Source organism: Odontesthes bonariensis, chromosome 3 (assembly GCF_027942865.1).
Source record: "Odontesthes bonariensis isolate fOdoBon6 chromosome 3, fOdoBon6.hap1, whole genome shotgun sequence".
Classification (NCBI taxonomy): Eukaryota; Metazoa; Chordata; class Actinopteri; order Atheriniformes; family Atherinopsidae; genus Odontesthes; species Odontesthes bonariensis.
This window is the reverse complement of record NC_134508.1, coordinates 39,676,958-39,698,745: the sequence shown is the minus strand read 5'-3', so window position 1 is coordinate 39,698,745 and position 21,788 is coordinate 39,676,958. Positions and strand designations below refer to the sequence as shown.

The window sequence follows — 21,788 nt, the reverse complement described above, 5'->3', positions numbered from 1 at the left end:
ACCACTCTGCCTGCCACAAAATACTTAAGGATCGTGCTTTAATCAACACCACGCTGGCTGTCTTCATTTTGCAGCAGGAACAACTAAGCAGGACCAATTGTTTTCCTATACATTTCTATCCATCTCCTCTCTCTTTGCAAGTTTGAGTACACACAAGACAATTTACTGTTGCTATTGTGCTGTTGCTATACGACTTTCATCTCAGTTCAACTGGAATTTAAGAACCCCACAATGAAATTATTTGTTATAAGGCCATAAAATTCTGTGTAGCATTCACATATTTTTTTTGTAAATTAAGTGTATGGAGAGTTATTTTAAGGAAAACAGCACCTAAGAAACCAGAGTGTGTTTGTTTTCACCTTAACATTGAGGCAAATAACGATGTGAATATTTAATTCTTTTTTTCACTGAACACTGTGTTTTGTAAATAGTTTGCATGTAGGCCACTTTAGGTAATTGACCCTAATAAACTCCAGAGATGTGTGCAGTTTAAGGTACAATTTCCAATTTTAAACACTAAAACACACTTAACAGTGTCACTATATTTGCCTAATACTATTTCAAAGTGTGTATTTCTTGGATATTCAAGTGGCATTTTTGAGTGTGTTTCAATTGGGTCGAGCAACAGGAAACCACTGGAATATGAGCCACTGATGATAGTATTCTGTCATAACTGAATTCATATTTTATCCTAAATGCAGGCTGTTCATACTAAAGCCAATCACAGTTCCTCCTCTTGGCCTTATCACTTGGCCCTTCCTCTCTGTTTGTGTTAATTTTTTTCTTTTAACAAAAACAAGAGGTCATCTAGCCCTTTAGCTGTGGCGTTGGGGGCCGTTTGGATGGCTCGGTGACTTCTGCTCCTTGATGGGGCACCTTACCTCTTCAGAAAAAAGACAGACGGGGACAGAGCCTCAGTCCAAGTCAGCTGTTGTGTCTTATAGCAACAAGCATATAAACACAAGGCGCTCAGATGTTGAGTTTGTCTGGGTGTTTTTTACTGATTCACCCGGCAACAAGCTGAGTCACAGCGACAGCAGCCTTGCCCCCAGCCTAGTTACTATGGCGACCAGCCCGGTGGTGTGCACACTGGTTTGCATACGTGTTTTGCTGAATCACCCGATCCATCAAACACTAGTGGGATTTCCATGGAGAGCAAAGGTCTGAGCAGAGTAATGTCAGACTAATAAAACAATAAAGCCAAATGATTGTTCTATCTTTAAACATGGATCTGGTTCAGGCAGTGGTTCGACACAAGTCCGATCCACAAATCTGTTTTAATCTGTGAAACGGGGTCATCGTCACACTTTCTTCAACAAAGATGCGGCTCAGAGTCATTTTACAGATTAAACACATTGAAACAACAAAAAGCAGAGGTGGAAAGGGTTCTCAGATGCTTTATTGAAGCAGAAAACGTCCAGTTTAAGTATGTAATAAATCCTTGAAGTCAGTCAGTCAACTATTACATTTATTTAGTTTATACATGTGAACTGAACATAAGTACAATCACAAAGGTAATTACATACAATGCTTCACAAGACAAATCTAAGGGGGTGTGAATGATTTGTTTGTGAAATTGTGACACGATCCACAAACTTCAGTTATATGCATGCATTAATTCTCAAGCTTTGATTTAATCTGACTAAATTAAAAATATATGTATGAAAATACATTTAATTCCTTGATTATTCATATGAAAGTCTGAGGCGTTTTGCTTTTTTTTTAAGTTTTAAGAGTAGAATTTGAAACAGCTGGTTCGAGCCTTAACGACGTTTATATGAAGGTTTTCTGAACGCATAAATGAAAGAAAAATAATATAATGGGGTTTAACATGTAAAGCTGTCAAATAAAACACATATCTGCCTCTGAAATGTAGTGAAGTCGAAATATAAAGTTATGTAAAACAGTAAAGAACCCTACTCATTATGGATGATGTGTGAACAATCAGGAATAACACATCAGATGTAACTTGTTTTTTTAGAATGAGCTCATTCTGTCTGACTTATTTCACCATCAAAGTTACAGAGTTTGACTCAACTTGAACAAGCTTAAAAATGCTCTAATCCAATAGGGCTACTTAAATCTTCTGCACTATTCATTTGATTAAATAAAAGTGTGAATTGTGATTCAATCCCCTAATGGTGATCGGCAATAGAGGAAATACTTTGCAACAGACAGATAAATTCATACTTTTCATACTTAGAAACATGAAGTTCCAAAAGGCCTGAATGGACTCCATACGGGTGCAACATGTTTTATCTCTGCTGTACAGAAAGACACATTTTACATCCATTTCAGGCTTGTTAGTCTGTTTGACTCAGTCTGAATTTAAGCTTTTTTTTATTTTCTGTTGATAATCTAATTCTCATTTTCATGGTTTGGAATTTACTGGGTCAAAAATCTTGAATTTAAGCAGTTTTGTTTCCCAGTTGAACAACTGTGCCACCTTCTGGCCAGAGCTGCGACTGTCACCGAAATAAAGCAGGAAGACACGTCTTAAGGCTTTTAATGTACTGTTTTAAGATTAATTTCTGATCCATTTAACCCTGATTTCACAATTCAGAGCTAACAATGTTTAAAGATACAAGATTTCTGCTTTAGCTGATAACGAAAAACAGCTCGAAGGGGTCTTATTAGATTATCTGTTTTAGTTTTCAGACCACTGATAATCGAGAATAAGGCAGCAATCTTATTTGTTGGACCAAGGGCAAAGACAAAGCCTGTCTTTATGAAACAGCAGCGGGAGATAATCTTCATCTTTTTGTATTTTTCAGATCAAAACATGCACCTTGAAAAAGAAATCTAATGTTCCCATTTGGTGCCACAAACTGACACTGTGATGTCTATTCATGGGAGATTTTGGGCTTGGGAGTAATTATCCAGAATTATGGGTTAAACTGGCTCAAATTTAAGGTCTATATGTCATCATTTTTAACATGTTATGGCACATTCTATTGCTCTGTTTTAATATCACTGTTGTAAAGAAACCATGCTCCTTGAAAGGTTACACTTCCGGTAATATCCTCAATGGGAGTTCACCTCCCGTGTAAAAGACTGGAAACAGTCTCTCAGTGCAAGTGTGTGTTAAGTTGTGAATGTGTGTGTTTGTTTCAGCATCAAAGAATGACACTCTTCCTCTCTCGCAGTCCAGATGAACGCTGATCACCTGCAGCTTCCTCTCAGGATGAAAAGTGGAGGGATCCTGAGGGGAGATGATGATGTGTTTGCCTTTAGAAAAAGCAACGGCCCACATTCCAGACTTTACATCAGTGCGTCCCTTCCTTCTTAAAGTTTCTGCTGCAACGCCAACAAACCAGGCGATGCTCTGTCCAACTGCAACAGCCCAGCTGTGGGTGCCGGAGTCAAAGCCCTCAGAGGCCAGAACCATGCCGTGATACTCAAACCTCTCGGGGTTCTCAGGCAGAGTCTGTCTCTGTCCGCGTCTCACACTCATCAGATCCTCAGACAGGATGAGTCCTGCTTCCGCTGTGTTTGGATCCAGAATCACAGGCGTATGAGAGACCATCTCTTTCATTTTGCTCCAGATGTTGAATGTCAGGTTGCCCAGATGTTTGGCCATATCTATCTGAGCTCCTGAGAACTTATTGATCCAAAATATGAGTCTATGCTAATATATATGGCCCAAATGTTGATGACCCCTCGTTTTTCCACTCCTTTTTCACTTCACTCTCTGATCATTCAGATAACACACTCATCATAGGACGGGACTTTAACATGGTATCTGACTCAGGAGTGGACAGGTGCAGTACTACAGGAAGTCAGCGGAACTGGCAGTCCACAAATGTTGTAAAACAATATATGAATGATTTTGGTCTTTGTGATGCTTGGCGCTCCCACCACCCCACTCTCAGAAAGTACACCTTCTTCTCAGCAGTACACCACTCATGTTCAAGAATAGCTTATTTCTTAGTTAGCAGTTCTGTGATGAGTGATATTTCAGACACCAAAATCCAACCCACCACTATCAGTGATCACGCTCCAGTTTCTATCACACTGAAGAATAACAGAGTTACACCACCAGTTAGAAATTGGAGATTTATTCATTACTAAAAGACCCTGATTTTATTAATTATTTCAAAAGAGAATGGTCTATATATCTAGAAAATAATGACCTGCCAGGAATGTCAGCTTGTGTTCTCTGGGAAGCGGGAAAAGTAGTTATGAGAGGCAAAATAATCTCTTTTTCATCAAATAAGAAAAAGAGGGAAAGTATCAGATTTAGAACTCAGGATTAAATCATTAGAAGTTGTCTACAGTGCCTCCAAAGAGGAACACATACTGAATGAATTAAGGAAAGCTAAACTTGAACTAAATGAAATTATTGATAAACAAACACAGTTCCTGATACAAAGACTTCGCTTGGAGAATTTTGAGCATGGCAATAAATCTGGAAGGTTCCTAGCAAATCAATTAAAGGTAAACAAAGAGAAAACAACAATCTCTTCGGTTAGGGATTCGGAAGGAAATATTACCCATGACCCTGATGTAATCAACAATGCTTTTAGGGACTTCTATAAAACTATATATTCATCACAAAATGATCCACCAGACAGAAACATAGATCAGTTTCTTAGTAGCATCAACCTCCCAAAATTACAACTTGAGCAGGCCACGGCTCTGGATTCACCTCTCTCAACAAGATAACTCCATGAAGCCCTTCAACATATGCCTAGTAACAAAGCCCGAGGACCAGATGGTTTTCCAGCTGAGTTCTACAAAGAATTTTGGACTGTTTTGGAACCTACATTTCACAAAATAGTTTTACAAGTCAAGGAGAATGGCAGATTATCTCCTAACATGAACTCTGCTAACATTATCCTTTTACAGAAACCAGGAAAAGACCCTGTACTTCCATCCAGCTACCGCCCAATATCACTAATAAATGTAGACCTCAAAATAATTTGCAAAGCCCTCGTCAAAAGAATAGAAAAAATAACTCCCCTTATCATACATCCTGACCAGAAAAGTTTTATAAAGGGTAGACACTCATCCACTAACACAAGCAGACTAATTAATCTCATAGATTTGTTATAAATTGGCTTTATTCTTAGACTTTATGTAGTCATATTCTGTAGTTCTCTAGATAATCTATGTTCCTAGTTTGTACATTACACTCTGCTCATACAACGCAATGTATGTCCAACACTTTAAGATGACGTAGCGGGATAAAATAACTGGGTCAGATAAAGCGCCTCTTAGGACAGATAGGTCTGGTGCAGTAGATGCACGCCTTAAACAACACTCACACACACACATCGCTTATCACATCCAAAGAACATGACGAAGACGGTGGATGGCCTGCTCACATCATGAGTAAATATTCAATGATGCATTGTCAAGTGTAGGTACAACCTCTGAGATAAGGGTGAACATAAATATGAAATGTTTCCGGATCTCGGGACTTGGTCGGACGGATTTCATGCGAGAACTCTGTATCTCCAAGTCCAGCGCTGATACTTGACCTGTGACCTCCAATAAATACTTTGTTTAACTTAAGACTGCTCCAACTGGTTCTTGGGCTTCCAATATAAAGAATCGGGCTAACAATTATTCTACCATCAACAACTTGGAAACCACAATTGTCTCTGAGTCTAGATGCTGAAAAAGCATTTGATAAAGTTAACTGGAAATTCTTATTTGCAGCGTTAAACAAATTCGGGTTATGGTCATACTTCATTAACTGGATAAGGATACTATACAGCTCCCTAAATGCATGTGTCAGGACAAATGATCAAATTTCTCCAAGCTTCAGTCTGCAGAGAGGTACCAGACAGGGTTACCCACTTTCACCCTCACTTTTTGCCATCTTCATCGAACCTTTAGCAGCTGCTATCAGACAAGATGGAAATATTAAAGGCATCCATCCCAAAAATATTGAACATAAAATAAGTTCAGATCACATTCAGCCGTGGCTCAGTGGTTAGAGTCGATCGTCCAATAACCGGAAGGTTGGCGGTTTGATTCCCACTCTCGCCACTCAAAAAAGATTGGTGGAACTGATAGCTGGAGGGGTGTCAGTCCACCTCCTTGTCACGGCTGAGGTGCCCTTGAGCAAGGCACCGTACCCCCCATGCTCCCCATGCTCCCCGGGCGCTTCATGGCTGCCCACCGCTCCAGGTTGGCATCTGTCTCTGAGTGTGTGACCCTGTGCGTGTGTGTCAACAGGTGCCAACCTGGATGGGTTAAAAGCGGAGGACAAATTTTGTGTGTATGCATGACCAATAAATTGGATCTTAATCTTAATCTTAAATTCTCAGCACTTTCTGACTACTCTATCAACTGGTCTAAGACCACAGTTCTGCCCATCAACTGTAGTTTCAATAATATACCTGCTATCACTTTACAGGAAATATTAGATATTTAGGCATAAACATTTCCTCCAGGCTCTCAGAGCTAACAAAGCTAAATTATGTTCAACTCTTAAAGACAGTAGAGGATGATCTCACTCGTTGGAAGTCATTACCCATATCACTTATGGGGAGAGTCGCTACCATTAAAATTATGGTATTACCAAAAGTTAACTATTTGTTTTCAATGATCCCCATAAAACCAGCTGCTACTTGGTTTAAGTCACTAGATTCATGCATCTCCAAATTTCTGTGGAAAAACAAACCACCACGTATTAGTTTAAAAACTCTACAGAAGACCAAGGACAGTGGTGGATTAGATTTATCTAATTTTCAGCACTATTTCTTAGCCAATAGGTTACAATATATATCAAAATGGTTTAAATCTAGCCCACTAGATGAACCATGGATAAATATAGAACAAGCATTATGTGATAATCTGGAAAACTCTGCCACTTATTAGTCCAAATGTAAAACATCACAAATGCTTCAAAAGCATTAACATCAGCACCTCTCTGACAGCCTGTTGGGAATTTCTTAAAATTACAAAGTCCTCACTTCTCCCGTGTAAACTTACACCCATCTGGAACAATCCTAACATCCTGCAAAACAAAAAAATGCTAAACTTTACTCTTTGGAAGAACAAAGGACTAAAACATCTGGAACATATTATCCAAAATGGAAATTTGATTTCATTCGATGCGCTCATATCACAACATGGGATAGGAAGCAATAAGTTTATAGAATACCAACGACTTAAGTCTATAATAACTAAGAAATATATCCTCCACAAACCAGACTTACAACTCCCCATTAGAGTAGCAGAATTTTTAAGCATCTGCACACCAAAACTGCAATCAGAAATATATAAATTATTGTCTAAGATGGATGACACAATTTCTTTACCATCCTCAAAATGGGAGGCAGATCTATCCTTCAGTTCCAATTCAAACCATAACCTCTGGCCACAAATATGTTTTAACACCTTCAGAATGACTCAAAATCCTAATTTGCAGCTCATACAATACAAAATCCTTCACAGAACAGGACAAAGGATGTTCAGGATGGGTCTAACACACTCAAATATCTGCTCACATTGCACAGAGTGTAGAATTCCTGCATGCCCCACTCTGTGCATACTGGGTGACTTGGACAACATCAACATGGAAATTAACTCAGCACACATGGTCCTCACAGTGATATGTATTGTAAAGAAAACTATTCTTATGAACTGGAAAGCAAAGAACAATCTGTGTATTAACCAGTTTAGAATTTTTCTTTTAGATTATATTAGCATTGAAACGATGTCTGCCTCCTCAAAAGACCAATTGGCTGAATTTCATTCTCTCTGGTCCCCGCTCATTAGCTTTATCACATAGTGGGGGTGGTGTGTTGCTGTCCCGCCACTCTGGGCGGTTGGTTGTGTGCTGGGGGGGCTTCAGGTGTCTAGTGGCCTCTCGGGTCGTGCCTTTGGGTTGTGGCTCCCTGAGTACGCTGCGGGCCCCGACCTGGTGAACATCGAGCCATCCTGCTCTGTGGCAGGTCACAGGAAACAGGGGTGCCTATTGCAGCCATTATGTGGCTGCCCTCTTCGGGGGAGCCTCTCTCCCCCGGTCTTCTAGATCCCCATACCCCTCTCCCTTCTAGCTCCTGTACACAGCACACATTCACACACGTAGGGTTTTGAGGGCGGGTGTGTTCTGCGGGGTGCAGCGGATGGGTCCACGTAGGTGGTCCCCTTTGCTGTACTCTGCAGCCCCCCGCCCTTGTTTTAATTACACCTTAGACATCACCACTCATGAGACACACACACACACACATTAGGTCTTGGGGGGTGGTAGCACTGAGTGGTATCTGGTGGGCGGGGCTCTTTGGGTATGTAGGCCACGCTCCCAGTTCCACAAGGTTGCCTGCCCCTCAATTTTAAATGCTCACTATTAGAAAATATCAAAGAGCCAGAGGGGCGAGGGGAGGGGTCTTTCCACACCCCTGTTGCCTGGGCCAGGAGGAGGAGTTGTCCTGCTGGTTCGGGGTCTGTGGTGGCTGGGAAGCTGCTTCGTCATTATCACATGTTAAGTATTGTAACAAAAATAAATAAATAAATAAATAAATAAGGAGTTGATGGGCATCAAGGGGAGATTTACATTCATAAAGCTTCCCTTCCAATAGCAAATGTGTTTGGGATAAACGGTATTCAGATTTCAATTCTGCTACCATAATGCTGGACAGGACAAGGGGTTAAAAAAAAGAAAAAAAAAGAGCTCCTGAGACCAGCTGTGGGTCCTCCAGCCGGGGGCGATGTTAGATTCTTTCCATCGTAGTCTGATAGTTCTGAAGAAATGAGACCTCTGCAGCTCTGAGCGCCTCCTCCGTGGCTCTGATCATATCTGAAAGAGCTGCTATCTCTCTGCTCAGAGCCTCACTCTTCTCCTTTATCACCTGACTCTTCTGCTCCTCTTCCTCCCTCAGAGCACTAATCCTGGCCTCCTCTTCCTCCTGTAGAAACTGGTGCAGCTTTTTGAACTGCTTCCTAATCTCTGTCTCGGTGTGTTTGGCCTGGACCCCAATGTGTTCTGCTGTTAGGTCAAAGTTTCCTTTAACCTGGTTAAAAAGATTCCGTTTCTCCTGTAGGAGCCACAGTGATCTCTGCAGGTCCAAATTGCCACTTCATCCCGCGTCGAGCAATGTGAAATCTTGGCGTATTAGGTGATCTGTGCCGCCTGAAGCCGAGTTCCGGGGGCGTTGCCTAGTGGCAGAGCGTCACACGAAACACATAAAATGCTGGGCGTGTACAATGACGTAGGCACAACCCATGCGTCGGAGGTAGGCCTAAACACACCTGTCTGCATCAAATTTTTCAAACCAACGATGGCTGGACACCTTGAGGCCAGTGCAATTGCCCTCTGCCACTCCTGCCGTTGTGGTCATTAACCGCATGGAACTTCTTTCTCATGGCTTTCAGTTTGTTGCTCACCTGCACCTTGCTGCATGGGAAACCGCGCTCTGTCATCTTTCTCGCCAGCCCTTCAAACAGAGGTCCATCTTTCTTACCGTCCCCGACATGTGGCGGTATATAACGTCCTCTGCTCGGAGGCTGAGGAGCTCGCGGACCTCCTTGTCTCCCCAGTTGGCCATCTTGAAAATGTCTCGAACTTGCAGAGTAAAACTTGAAGTTTTAAACTCCTCACGTAACGCCACGCCCACGTCCATCCCGCGTCAATTGCTTTCACATCAAATTCGGCTCGGCAAAAAGACTAGTAGGGCTGTGCGATACTGCAAAATTTGGTATCGATCCAATACTAAGTAAATACAGGGCCAGTATTGCCGATACCGATACCAATACCGATACTTTTTACTACTACCATCTACTTTTGTGTAGGGGAGATCAATGTATCATAATTTATTAAGTGAATGCATCATCAATATGCAAATTTGAATGAAAACTTGAATTTTTATGATTATTTAAAGCTGCGGTCGGCAACTTTTTTTTAGTCATATTAGCTTGAACTGTCATGGGATTCTGGAAGTAGAATATTAAATAGGCTGTTTAGTAAAAATAACGAAATCTGTAGCTCCCTCTGAAGCCTGTAATCATGCTTGCAAAAATCGAGCGCTCCAGGCTGTTTTTAACCAATCAAGTTAGGGTGAAGGAATCCTACCTGTCAATCACAGCTTGTGCACACGGTGCTGAGCGTGAGTCTGCCCCAGCTTGTGTGCGCTCACACTGGTGTGAACTCACGTGCACAACCTCGTCCACAGAGGGGGAGGGGTTTGGGGGGCGATTCGGAGCTTGTTAGAGGTTGGGGGAGGGACCTGAAAGTTGTATCAGTTCGAATTTTCCGACTTTAGACTCGCAATTTTGAAAACCTGCCGACTGCAGCTTTAATTAAATATGTAAGTTTTCCTTTAATTAATCATGTTTATGATGATAATTAACACAGGACAAAGTTTACAGGCAAATAAAAATACTTTTATTAAGGAACTCAGAAATGTTTATAGAAAACTTCAAACTTAAATTTCCCTTTTGGGGTGGCAATCTGCTGCATGTCTTCCCCATCTCTCTGTCCCCTGCTTCCTGTCTCTCTCTCCAACTGTCTGTCCATTAAAGGCATAAAAAGCCCCCCCCAAAAAAGAAGAATTGATCTCATCACACAAGTATCGATTAATACCCAATAGCAACGTTAGTATCGATACTATCGATATTTTAAATCGATCCGCCCACCCCTAAAGACTAGGGTCTGACGCGGGTCGAATGGCGAATCGAGTTGACACCCCAGCCCGGATCGTCAGTGTGAAAGGAACAGCGGACACACTAAATTCGCAAATTAAACGCGGGTTCTTCCTCAGTGTGAAAGGGGCTAATGGTTCTTATGAGATTCTGAGTCTCTGCAGATGAGACACACAGGCTGCTGATGGTCCAAACAGAACAGTTTGAGCTTCTCAGAGTGCAGACTGCAGAGATCCTCCGCAGATTTCCGATCTCTCTCCCGTAAAAAGGCCTCACACGTGTTTTTTAACACCAAATTACACTGCGGGTGTTCACTTCCAGAGGCAGCCTTACAAACGGGACACTCACGCATTTTTTTCTTTCTCCACCACCTTTTCAGACAGTTTTTACAAAAGCTGTGGCTGCATGGCAGGAAAACGGGCTCTCTGAACACGTCCTGGCAAACAGGGCAGGAGAGCTCTTCCTCTAATCCTGAGGCCATTTTGTAATCACCCCAGACAGAAAGTCTAAACAGGAAGTAAGATGCTTACTTCTCTACACGAGTCGTTTTCAGTCTGATTCGTGGTGTCATTCAAAAACTCAAGTTCAGCGACTGAAGTCTGCAGCAAGTTGAAATACACTCTTCTGTAGCTGTCCTCCCTCGGCTGGAGTTTAAATTTGGAGTTTGCAAATATTGTCCTAATTTCAGCGTGTGGGTCTCTTATCAGAGGAAGAACTTCTGCTTCCTGGTTCATGTCATGTGATTCATGACATACGTGGAGTTTTGTCATGGAGTGGAGGTGCTCTCACTGTACAGTCTACTATCTTGTGGCATTTTCACCACCATTCAGAGAAGTAGAAGTATGATTTTTATTCAGTTGTGTAAAAAAAAGAAAGTACACCCTCTTTCAATTCTAAGATATAACATATCAGGAGACAATGGAAAAAAATTGCTGATCCATATCAGGTCTAAATATTAGGAAGATACAACTACAGGTGAACAACAACACATGACATATTCCACCGTGTTATTATTTATTTAACAAAAATAGTCAAAATGCAGAAGCAGTGTGTGAAAACACATATTTATTGCTTTCATGGGAGGGTAAGAGGGCAAGTAGCTGTGTTACTCATCAAATGTCATCAATGTCCTTTGGACAGACCAGACCAAAGTGGAGATGTTTGGACATAATGCACAGCAGCACGTTTGGAGAGAACCAAACACAGCATTTTTTTCTTTCTCCACCACCTTTTCAGACAGTTCTTACAAAAGCTGTGGCTGCATGGCAGGAAAACGGGCTCTCTGAACACGTCCTGGCAAACAGGGCAGGAGAGCTCTTCCTCTAACCCTGAGGCCATTTTGTAATCACACCAGACAGAGAGTCTAAACAGGAAGTAAGACGCTTACTTGTCTACACGAGTCGTTTTCAGTCTGATTTGTGGTGTCATTCAAAAATTCACGTTCAGCGACTATTATTATATATATTATTATATATATAGAACTGCTTGAAAGTAAAATTTCTTGCCATCATTTGTTTCACAAATTTATACAACAAACTGAATTACTGGAGGTTAAAATGACTGGACGTTATCCAACAAAAAAGAATGTCACAATGACTGATCCTGAAAGACGTTTAATTTTCTTTTATACACCAGCCTGCCTCTTGAATATTACCCAGATACATCTCCAGCTGCAAAAATGGCTCTTCTCCTAGGATGGAGACGCTGTTGGGCTTATTCGTGGTCCTCCTAAAATCAACAGCTGCGGTGATTATTCCCACACCAGGCCACAAAGTGGTCGACCACCTCTCTGCCTCTTGTCCTTCCTTCTCTGGTTACCTGTCAGATTTTATTACTAATTTTAAAAGCTTTGAATAGTTGGACGGTTGCCTCTGTCTATGATCTGTGAACTCCTTACTCCCCTGATTGCTGCTTACACGGCCAACTGTTTAATATAACTGACCTGTTCATTAGATGGAAATGAATCCCTGCATCCTCCTAAAAATCACTTTATTTTGAGGCTTTTTCTTAAAAGTAAAACCCCACTTTCATAAGTGATTTCATATGATCTTAGAACTATTAAAAAGTTATATCTAATTAGAAATAGTGCAAGTTCTGTGCAATCTGTTGGTTTCCTTAGCCAGGAAATAGTTTTTGAATTGGCTCTGTATGAATGAATTGGATTATGATTACAATGAATGGAACTCCAATTGGCCAGAATTGGACTTTATTATTGAAGTGCCCTGAGATCACATTTGTTGTAATTTGGCATTATATAAAAATAAAACTGAATTGAATTGAATTGCAAGTGAAACATATCAAATGTGGAAAAAGAAAAGTTTATTTTAAAAAACATTTAAAAGAAAAACTGACATTATTCTGTCTTGGAAAACACTGCAGGTAGAAAACATGATACTGGTTGCTGAAAAACTGGCAGAAGTGGACCTTCCAACGTGACAGTGGCAGGAAGTATTCAGCTGAAGTCGTCGAGAGATTAGTGGTTGGAACCACAGACCAGAAGAGACGAAACAGAAGCCTTCAAACCTGCAGATCATCCCAGAATAAAGTCCAATTCTCCATGAAAATCCGGGTTACTGCAATTTTGAATTTTTGTCGTAAAGTGGGTGTTACTGACGTCATCATCGTGCTACTACCACAGACAGCCCACAGACAAACACACACAGACTTTACGACAAAAATTCAAAATTACAGTAACCCGGATTTTTTTAAGTAAGCGACACACCTCCACGTTATCAGTGCTAGTGTACAGTAATTAATAAATTATTAACAGCATAGTTTGTGCCTGTATAACGTTGCCCATAGGAAACCGTTTCGTGGCCGAATATCTCAAGAGAGCAGCCAGACGCCTCTCGAATATCTTCGGAACAGCTCCAAATTACCAACAACAAGCAGGGGTGAGTAGAACATCATGTTATAATGTGAAATCAAGGGCCCAATGTCAAAAAAACGGTCTTGTCCTTTAAAGTGCTGTTTCCTAAATACACACACCATAAACTTACTTTTCTTCAGAGGTGACACTTTTCATTGCAGGACTCCTTCTGAATCAGTACAGCGTGTCCATGGACAGCTGCTTTAACATTTACTGTGTAAACTGCTTTACATAAAGACCTCTAATATCATTCCTTATGGTCAAAATTACAGTCGTACTAATCAGAACCGTAGGTGCAGTTTTTCCACAGTAACATTCTTTATGAGTAGAAACTACATTTTAAGATATCATACTCAGTTTGTCAAAACCAAAAAAGTGATCATTATCAGTGATGATGCTGGATGTGCAGCGCAGATAAACATCAAATCAGCCCTTTAAAATACTCATTTCAGATTATTTGTCCTTGGCAGAACTTTTGCCGCCATGCGTGGGGTTATGAATTTTAAATATTCACAAATACATTTTTATTCTTATTGAATAATCTGGATTCCTGGAACATGCTTCCTCATAGATTTCTCTTTGTAACAAGTTTAATTTCTAAAATCTAAATCTAATCCAGACAACCAGAATGTAATCTGACATATCTGACAAGTAAATACAAACCATAGATGTATAAAAATGACAAAAATAACAAACCAAAAATAACAAACCATAACATGGACATAACAAGAATTTTACTGCAGATATTCAAATTTCACACCAGATATCAACAATATTTCAATTTGTTTAAAGAAAATCACCCTTTAACCTTATTTTGATAAAAGAATCCAAACGAGTGTGTTATTTAGTTATTTAATATTTATTCTATTTAAACACATAAATCAATGCAATGATAATTTGTGAAGGAACATATCTTCATATTCTTATCTGAATGACACATTAATGCTGTTAACAGCTGTGAGAACAATGCACTTGATACTTTCAGGCAGTGCAGTTGTTCAGGATGAAAATATACAGATGAACTAAAGTTATATGAATTTGAATCATATTTTATTGATGTGGATATAATATGACGTATGGAGAAGATTTTATATTCATTTGAAGTTGACAAGCTGTTGACGAGACTTGTGTGCGAGTTCTAAACGCTGCTGTTTCTTTCTCTCTTGATGGTTTTCTCTTTGTATTGGCGGTGGTGTTTTGGCGTCATGTATTTCTTTAATTTCCTCCATGTTGAAGGCACCTCTGGTCTTTCTTCTGAGGGGTTACATTGGTCCGCGAGTTGTTCTGGTACTGCTGTGTCTTCTGTGGGATGTAAGGCTGCTGATGTTTTACATTTAAAATAAGAAACGGTTTTACGTGTCAATTAAAAGGTAATTCTATTCAAAAGTTATTCTTCCAAGGACAAATCAGGTATGTTTGATATTGCTGAGGTTTTAATATCACCTTTTACTGTACACATTTATGCTTATTTATGCCTCTGCGGCCGTGGCTCAGTGGTGACAGTGGGTCGTCCTGAAGGGTGGCGGTTCAGTTCCCACTCCCACTGCTCAGATTGGTGAACTGACAGCTGGAGGGGTGGCAGTCCACCTCATGGCCGCGGTGCAAGGCAAGGCACCGTACCCCCATGCTCCCCGGGCGCTGTGATTGGCTGCCCACGGCTCCAGTGTACATGGCATCTGTCTCCATGAGTGTGTGACCCTGTGCATGTGTGTTTTCAACAGCTGCCAACCTGGATGGGTTAAATGCCGAGGAGTAATTTCGTGTGACAATGACTACATGACAATAAAGTAATCTTGATCATTGTGCTTATTCAGAGTTGATACACTCCTTTTTGAAGGGAACAAGCATTGATCACACGGTGTGAAGGGTTAAAACACTAAATGCTTACAGGGGTAGTCAAAACAGGTGGGATGAGGCCTATAGTGGAAAAGTACCGGACACAGGGAAATGGGGGGAGTTTTCCCACACAGGGTGAAGACATCTGGATCAAAATACCTGGATCTCAAAATATTATTGTCCAGGTCGGTTTTAATGTATTAATTGTATGTTATGGTACTCACGACTGCTTTCTTCATGCCTCCACTGGAGAATTGGACTTTATTCTGGGATGATCTGCAGGTTTGAAGGCTTCTGTTTCGTCTCTTCTGGTCTGTGGTTCCAACCACTAATCTCTCGACGACTTCAGCTGAATACTTCCTGCCACTGTCACGTTGGAAGGTCCACTTCTGCCAGTTTTTCAGCAACCAGTATCATGTTTTCTACCTGCAGTGTTTTCCAAGACAGAATAATGTCAGTTTTTCTTTTAAATGTTTTTTAAAATAAACTTTTCTTTTTCCACATTTGATATGTTTCACTTGCAATTCAATTCAATTCAGTTTTATTTTTATATAATGCCAAATTACAACAAATGTGATCTCAGGGCACTTCAATAATAAAGTCCAATTCTGGCCAATTGGAGTTCCATTCATTGTAATCATAATCCAATTCATTCATACAGAGCCAATTCAAAAACTATTTCCTGGCTAAGGAAACCAACAGATTGCACAGAACTTGCACTATTTCTAATTAGATATAACTTTTTAATAGTTCTAAGATCATATGAAATCACTTATGAAAGTGGGGTTTTACTTTTAAGAAAAAGCCTCAAAATAAAGTGATTTTTAGGAGGATGCAGGGATTCATTTCCATCTAATGAACAGGTCAGTTATATTAAACAGTTGGCCGTGTAAGCAGCAATCAGGGGAGTAAGGAGTTCACAGATCATAGACAGAGGCAACCGTCCAACTATTCAAAGCTTTTAAAATTAGTAATAAAATCTGACAGGTAACCAGAGAAGGAAGGACAAGAGGCAGAGAGGTGGTCGACCACTTTGTGGCCTGGTGTGGGAATAATCACCGCAGCTGTTGATTTTAGGAGGACCACGAATAAGCCCAACAGCGTCTCCATCCTAGGAGAAGAGCCATTTTTGCAGCTGGAGATGTATCTGGGTAATATTCAAGAGGCAGGCTGGTGTATAAAAGAAAATTAAACGTCTTTCAGGATCAGTCATTGTGACATTCTTTTTTGTTGGATAACGTCCAGTCATTTTAACCTCCAGTAATTCAGTTTGTTGTATAAATTTGTGAAACAAATGATGGCAAGAAATTTTACTTTCAAGCAGTTCTATATAATAATATATATAATAATAGTCGCTGAACGTGAATTTTTGAATGACACCACAAATCAGACTGAAAACGACTCGTGTAGACAAGTAAGCGTCTTACTTCCTGTTTAGACTCTCTGTCTGGTGTGATTACAAAATGGCCTCAGGGTTAGAGGAAGAGCTCTCCTGCCCTGTTTGCCAGGACGTGTTCAGAGAGCCCGTTTTCCTGCCATGCAGCCACAGCTTTTGTAAGAACTGTCTGAAAAGGTGGTGGAGAAAGAAAAAAATGCTGTGTTTGGTTCTCTCCAAACGTGCTGCTGTGCATTATGTCCAAACATCTCCACTTTGGTCTGGTCTGTCCAAAGGACATTGATGACATTTGATGAGTAACACAGCTACTTGCCCTCTTACCCTCCCATGAAAGCAATAAATATGTGTTTTCACACACTGCTTCTGCATTTTGACTATTTTTGTTAAATAAATAATAACACGGTGGAATATGTCATGTGTTGTTGTTCACCTGTAGTTGTATCTTCCTAATATTTAGACCTGATATGGATCAGCAATTTTTTTCCATTGTCTCCTGATATGTTATATCTTAGAATTGAAAGAGGGTGTACTTTCTTTTTTTTACACAACTGAATAAAAATCATACTTCTACTTCTCTGAATGGTGGTGAAAATGCCACAAGATAGTAGACTGTACAGTGAGAGCACCTCCACTCCATGACAAAACTCCACGTATGTCATGAATCACATGACATGAACCAGGAAGCAGAAGTTCTTCCTCTGATAAGAGACCCACACGCTGAAATTAGGACAATATTTGCAAACTCAAAATTTAAACTCCAGCCGAGGGAGGACTGCTACAGAAGAGTGTATTTCAACTTGCTGCAGACTTCAGTCGCTGAACTTGAGTTTTTGAATGACACCACGAATCAGACTGAAAACGACTCGTGTAGAGAAGTAAGCATCTTACTTCCTGTTTAGACTTTCTGTCTGGTGTGATTACAAAATGGCCTCAGGATTAGAGGAAGAGCTCTCCTGCCCTGTTTGCCAGGACGTGTTCAGAGAGCCCGTTTTCCTGCCATGCAGCCACAGCTTTTGTAAAAACTGTCTGAAAAGGTGGTGGAGAAAGAAAAAAATGCGTGAGTGTCCCGTTTGTAAGGCTGCCTCTGGAAGTGAACACCCGCAGTGTAATTTGGTGTTAAAAAACACGTGTGAGGCCTTTTTACGGGAGAGAGATCGGAAATCTGCAACAGAGTCGGAGGATCTCTGCAGTCTGCACTCTGAGAAGCTCAAACTGTTCTGTTTGGACCATCAGCAGCCTGTGTGTCTCATCTGCAGGGACTCAGAATCTCACAAGAACCACAGATTCAGACCCATCAATGAGGCTGTGCAGGATTACAGAGAAGAGCTGCAGAGATCACTGTGGCTCCTACAGGAGAAACGGAATCTTTTTAACCAGGTTAAAGGAAACTTTGACCTAACAGCAGAACACATTGGGGTCCAGGCCAAACACACCGAGACAGAGATTAGGAAGCAGTTCAAAAAGCTGCACCAGTTTCTACAGGAGGAAGAGGAGGCCAGGATTAGTGCTCTGAGGGAGGAAGAGGAGCAGAAGAGTCAGGTGATAAAGGAGAAGAGTGAGGCTCTGAGCAGAGAGATAGCAGCTCTTTCAGATATGATCAGAGCCACGGAGGAGGCGCTCAGAGCTGCAGAGGTCTCATTTCTTCAGAACTATCAGACTAGGATGGAAAGAATCCAACATCGCCCCCTGCTGGAGGACCCACAGCTGGTCTCAGGAGCTCTGATAGATATGGCCAAACATCTGGGCAACCTGACCTTCAACATCTGGAGCAAAATGAAAGAGATGGTCTCTCATACGCCTGTGATTCTGGATCCAAACACAGCGGAAGCAGGACTCATCCTGTCTGAGGATCTGATGAGTGTGAGACGCGGACAGAGACAGACTCTGCCTGAGAACCCCGAGAGGTTTGAGTATCACGGCATGGTTCTGGCCTCTGAGGGCTTTGACTCCGGCACCCACAGCTGGGCTGTTGCAGTTGGAGAGAGCACCGCCTGGTTTGTTGGCGTTGCAGCAGAAACTTTAAGAAGGAAGGGACGCACTGATGTAAAGTCTGGAATGTGGGCCGTTGCTTTTTCTAAAGGCAAACACATCATCATCTCCCCTCAGGATCCCTCCACTTTTCATCCTGAGAGGAAGCTGCAGGTGATCAGCGTTCATCTGGACTGCGAGAGAGGAAGAGTGTCATTCTTTGATGCTGAAACAAACACACACATTCACAACTTAACACACACTTGCACTGAGAGACTGTTTCCAGTCTTTTACACGGGAGGTGAACTCCCATTGAGGATATTACCGGAAGTGTAACCTTTCAAGGAGCATGGTTTCTTTACAACAGTGATATTAAAACAGAGCAATAGAATGTGCCATAACATGTTAAAAATAATGACATAGACCTTAAATTTGAGCCAGTTTAACCCATAATTCTGGATAATTACTCCCAAGCCCAAAATCTCCCATGAATAGACATCACAGTGTCAGTTTGTGGCACCAAACGGGAACATTAGATTTCTTTTTCAAGGTGCATGTTTTGATCTGAAAAATACAAAAAGATGAAGATTATCTCCCGCTGCTGTTTCATAAAGACAGGCTTTGTCTTTGCCCTTGGTCCAACAAATAAGATTGCTGCCTTATTCTCGATTATCAGTGGTCTGAAAACTAAAACAGATTATCTAATACGACCCCTTCGAGCTGTTTTTCGTTATCAGCTAAAGCAGAAATCTTGTATCTTTAAACATTGTTAGCTCTGAATTGTGAAATCAGGGTTAAATGGATCAGAAATTAATCTTAAAACAGTACATTAAAAGCCTTAAGACGTGTCTTCCTGCTTTATTTCGGTGACAGTCGCAGCTCTGGCCAGAAGGTGGCACAGTTGTTCAACTGGGAAACAAAACTGCTTAAATTCAAGATTTCTGACCCAGTAAATTCCAAACTGTGAAAATGAGAGTAAGATTATCAACAGAAAATAAAAAAAAGCTTAAATTCAGACTGAGTCAAACAGACTAACAAGCCTGAAATGGATGTAAAATGTGTCTTTCTGTACAGCAGAGATAAAACATGTTGCACCCGTATGGAGTCCATTCAGGCCTTGTGGAACTTCATGTTTCTAAGTATGAAAAGTATGAATTTATCTGTCTGTTGCAAAGTATTTCCTCTATTGCCGATCACCATTTGGGGATTGTATCACAATTCAAACTTTTATTTAATCAAATGTAACTTTGATGGTGAAATCAGTCAGACAGAATGAGCTCATTCTAAAAAACAAGTTACATCTGATGTGTTATTCCTGATTGTTCACACATCATCCATAATGAGTAGTGTTCTTTACTGTTTTACATAACTTTATATTTCCACATCACTACATTTCAGAGGCAGATATGTGTTTTATTTGACAGCTTTACATATTAAACCCCATTAGATTATTTTTCTTTCATTTATGCGTTCAGAAAACCTTCATATAAACGTCGTTAAGGCTCGAACCAGCTGTTTCAAACTCTACTCTTAAAACTTAAAAAAAAAGAAAAACGACTCAGACTTTCATATGGATAATCAAGGAATCAAATGTATTTTCATACATATATTTTTAATTTAGTCAGATTAAATCAAAGCTTGAGAATTAATGCAGATTCATGTAGCTGAAGTTTGTGAATAGTGTCACAATTTCACAAACAAATCATTCACACCCCCTTAGATTTGTCTTGTGAAGAATTATCTGTAATTACCTTTGTGCTTGTACTTATGTTCAGTTCACATGTATAAACTAAATAAATGTAATAGTTGACTGACTGACTTTAAGGATTTATTACATACTTAAACTGGACGTTTTCTGCTTCAATAAAGCATCTACCTTTTCCACCTCTGCTTTTTGTTATTTCAGTGTGTTTAATCTGTAAAATCTGTAAAAAGAACCACAGATTCAGCCCCATCAATGAGGCTGTGCAGGATTACAGAGAAGAGCTGCAGAGATCACTGTGGCTCCTACAGGAGAAACGGAATCTTTTTAACCAGGTTAAAGGAAACTTTGACCTAACAGCAGAACACATTGGGGTCCAGGCCAAACACACCGAGACAGAGATTAGGAAGCAGTTCAAAAAGCTGCACCAGTTTCTACAGGAGGAAGAGGAGGCCAGGATTAGTGCTCTGAGGGAGGAAGAGGAGCAGAAGAGTCAGGTGATGAAGGAGAAGAGTGAGGCTCTGAGCAGAGAGATAGCAGCTCTTTCAGATATGATCAGAGCCACGGAGGAGGCGCTCAGAGCTGCAGAGGTCTCATTTCTTCAGAGCTATCAGACTACGATGGAAAGAATCCAACATCGCCGCCTGCTGGAGGACCCACAGCTGGTCTCAGGAGCTCTGATTGATGTGGCCAAACATCTGGGCAACCTGACCTTCAACATCTGGAGCAAAATGAAAGAGATGGTCTCTGATGCACCTGTGATTCTGGATCCAAACACAGCTCATCCGCACCTCATTCTCTCTGAGGATCTGACCAGTGTGAGATATGGAAAGAGAAAAAAACTTCCCCGTAACCCAGAAAGGAAAGACTACTACCGCTGTGTCCTGGGCTCAGGGCTTTGTCTCAGGTAGACACAGCTGGGGTGTTGAAGTAGGAGACAGTAAGTATTGGTTACTGGGTGTGGCATCAGAGTTCTATAGAAAGAAAGATTGTGGGTTTGAAAGTTGGAGAATAATCAGTATTCAGTACTGTCACCCTCCAGCAGAGGCTTCATCAGACTTAATCAAATAGAGAGGAGGTTTAAAAAGATAGATGTTTATCTGAACTGGAACAAAGACAGGCTGGCGTTCTTTGATGCTGAAACTGCATTAAAACTTGCCCTCATTGTACAAAAAAAGGAAATTCAGCTGTAAATGTCTGCATCATATGAGGCTCAGTCTGTTTTTGATTTTTAAATATTAATTTAATGAAGTGCTAAATGTAAATAATTTGTTCAAGATTTCCATGTAAAGTACAATATGTGAAAATGTGTCATGGATGAAATAAATTCCACAAAAGAAATAAAGTGTTTTTCCACAGCTGCTGTCTTTCAAACTCATAACACACTGATGATTTTCTACCTAATCCAGCTGTAATCCTAT

At 40.8% G+C, this 21,788-nt stretch overlaps 2 protein-coding genes across 2 annotated transcripts; one reads left to right on the top strand and one right to left on the bottom strand.

Moving 5' to 3' along the window:
- Positions 1–3,004: 3,004 nt before the first annotated feature.
- Positions 3,005–11,290, bottom strand: LOC142377022 (E3 ubiquitin-protein ligase TRIM35-like). The gene is made up of 3 exons (XM_075460733.1): positions 10,772–11,290; positions 8,715–8,993; positions 3,005–3,601 (listed from the first exon to the last, which is right to left on the bottom strand). The coding sequence occupies exons 1-3, from the start codon at positions 11,075–11,077 to the stop codon at positions 3,005–3,007; spliced, it is 1,182 nt and encodes a 393-aa protein (XP_075316848.1). The 5' UTR covers positions 11,078–11,290.
- Positions 11,291–17,467: 6,177 nt separating this feature from the next.
- Positions 17,468–20,509, top strand: LOC142377939 (E3 ubiquitin-protein ligase TRIM35-like). The gene has a single exon (XM_075462277.1). The coding sequence runs from the start codon at positions 17,622–17,624 to the stop codon at positions 18,999–19,001; it is 1,380 nt and encodes a 459-aa protein (XP_075318392.1). The 5' UTR covers positions 17,468–17,621; the 3' UTR covers positions 19,002–20,509.
- Positions 20,510–21,788: the final 1,279 nt, after the last annotated feature.

Excerpts from the sequence above, each read along its gene's own strand:
- LOC142377022 (XM_075460733.1), bottom strand. The coding sequence starts at position 11,077 with ATGGCCTCAGGATTAGAGGAAGAGCTCTCCTGCCCTGTTTGCCAGGAC. Across the intron at positions 8,994-10,771 it reads GTTTGGACCATCAGCAGCCT|GAGAAACGGAATCTTTTTAA; the intron begins GTGTGTCTCATC and ends TGGCTCCTACAG. Across the intron at positions 3,602-8,714 it reads AGGCGCTCAGAGCTGCAGAG|TTCTCAGGAGCTCAGATAGA; the intron begins GTCTCATTTCTT and ends TGGATCAATAAG.
- LOC142377939 (XM_075462277.1), top strand. The coding sequence starts at position 17,622 with ATGGCCTCAGGATTAGAGGAAGAGCTCTCCTGCCCTGTTTGCCAGGAC.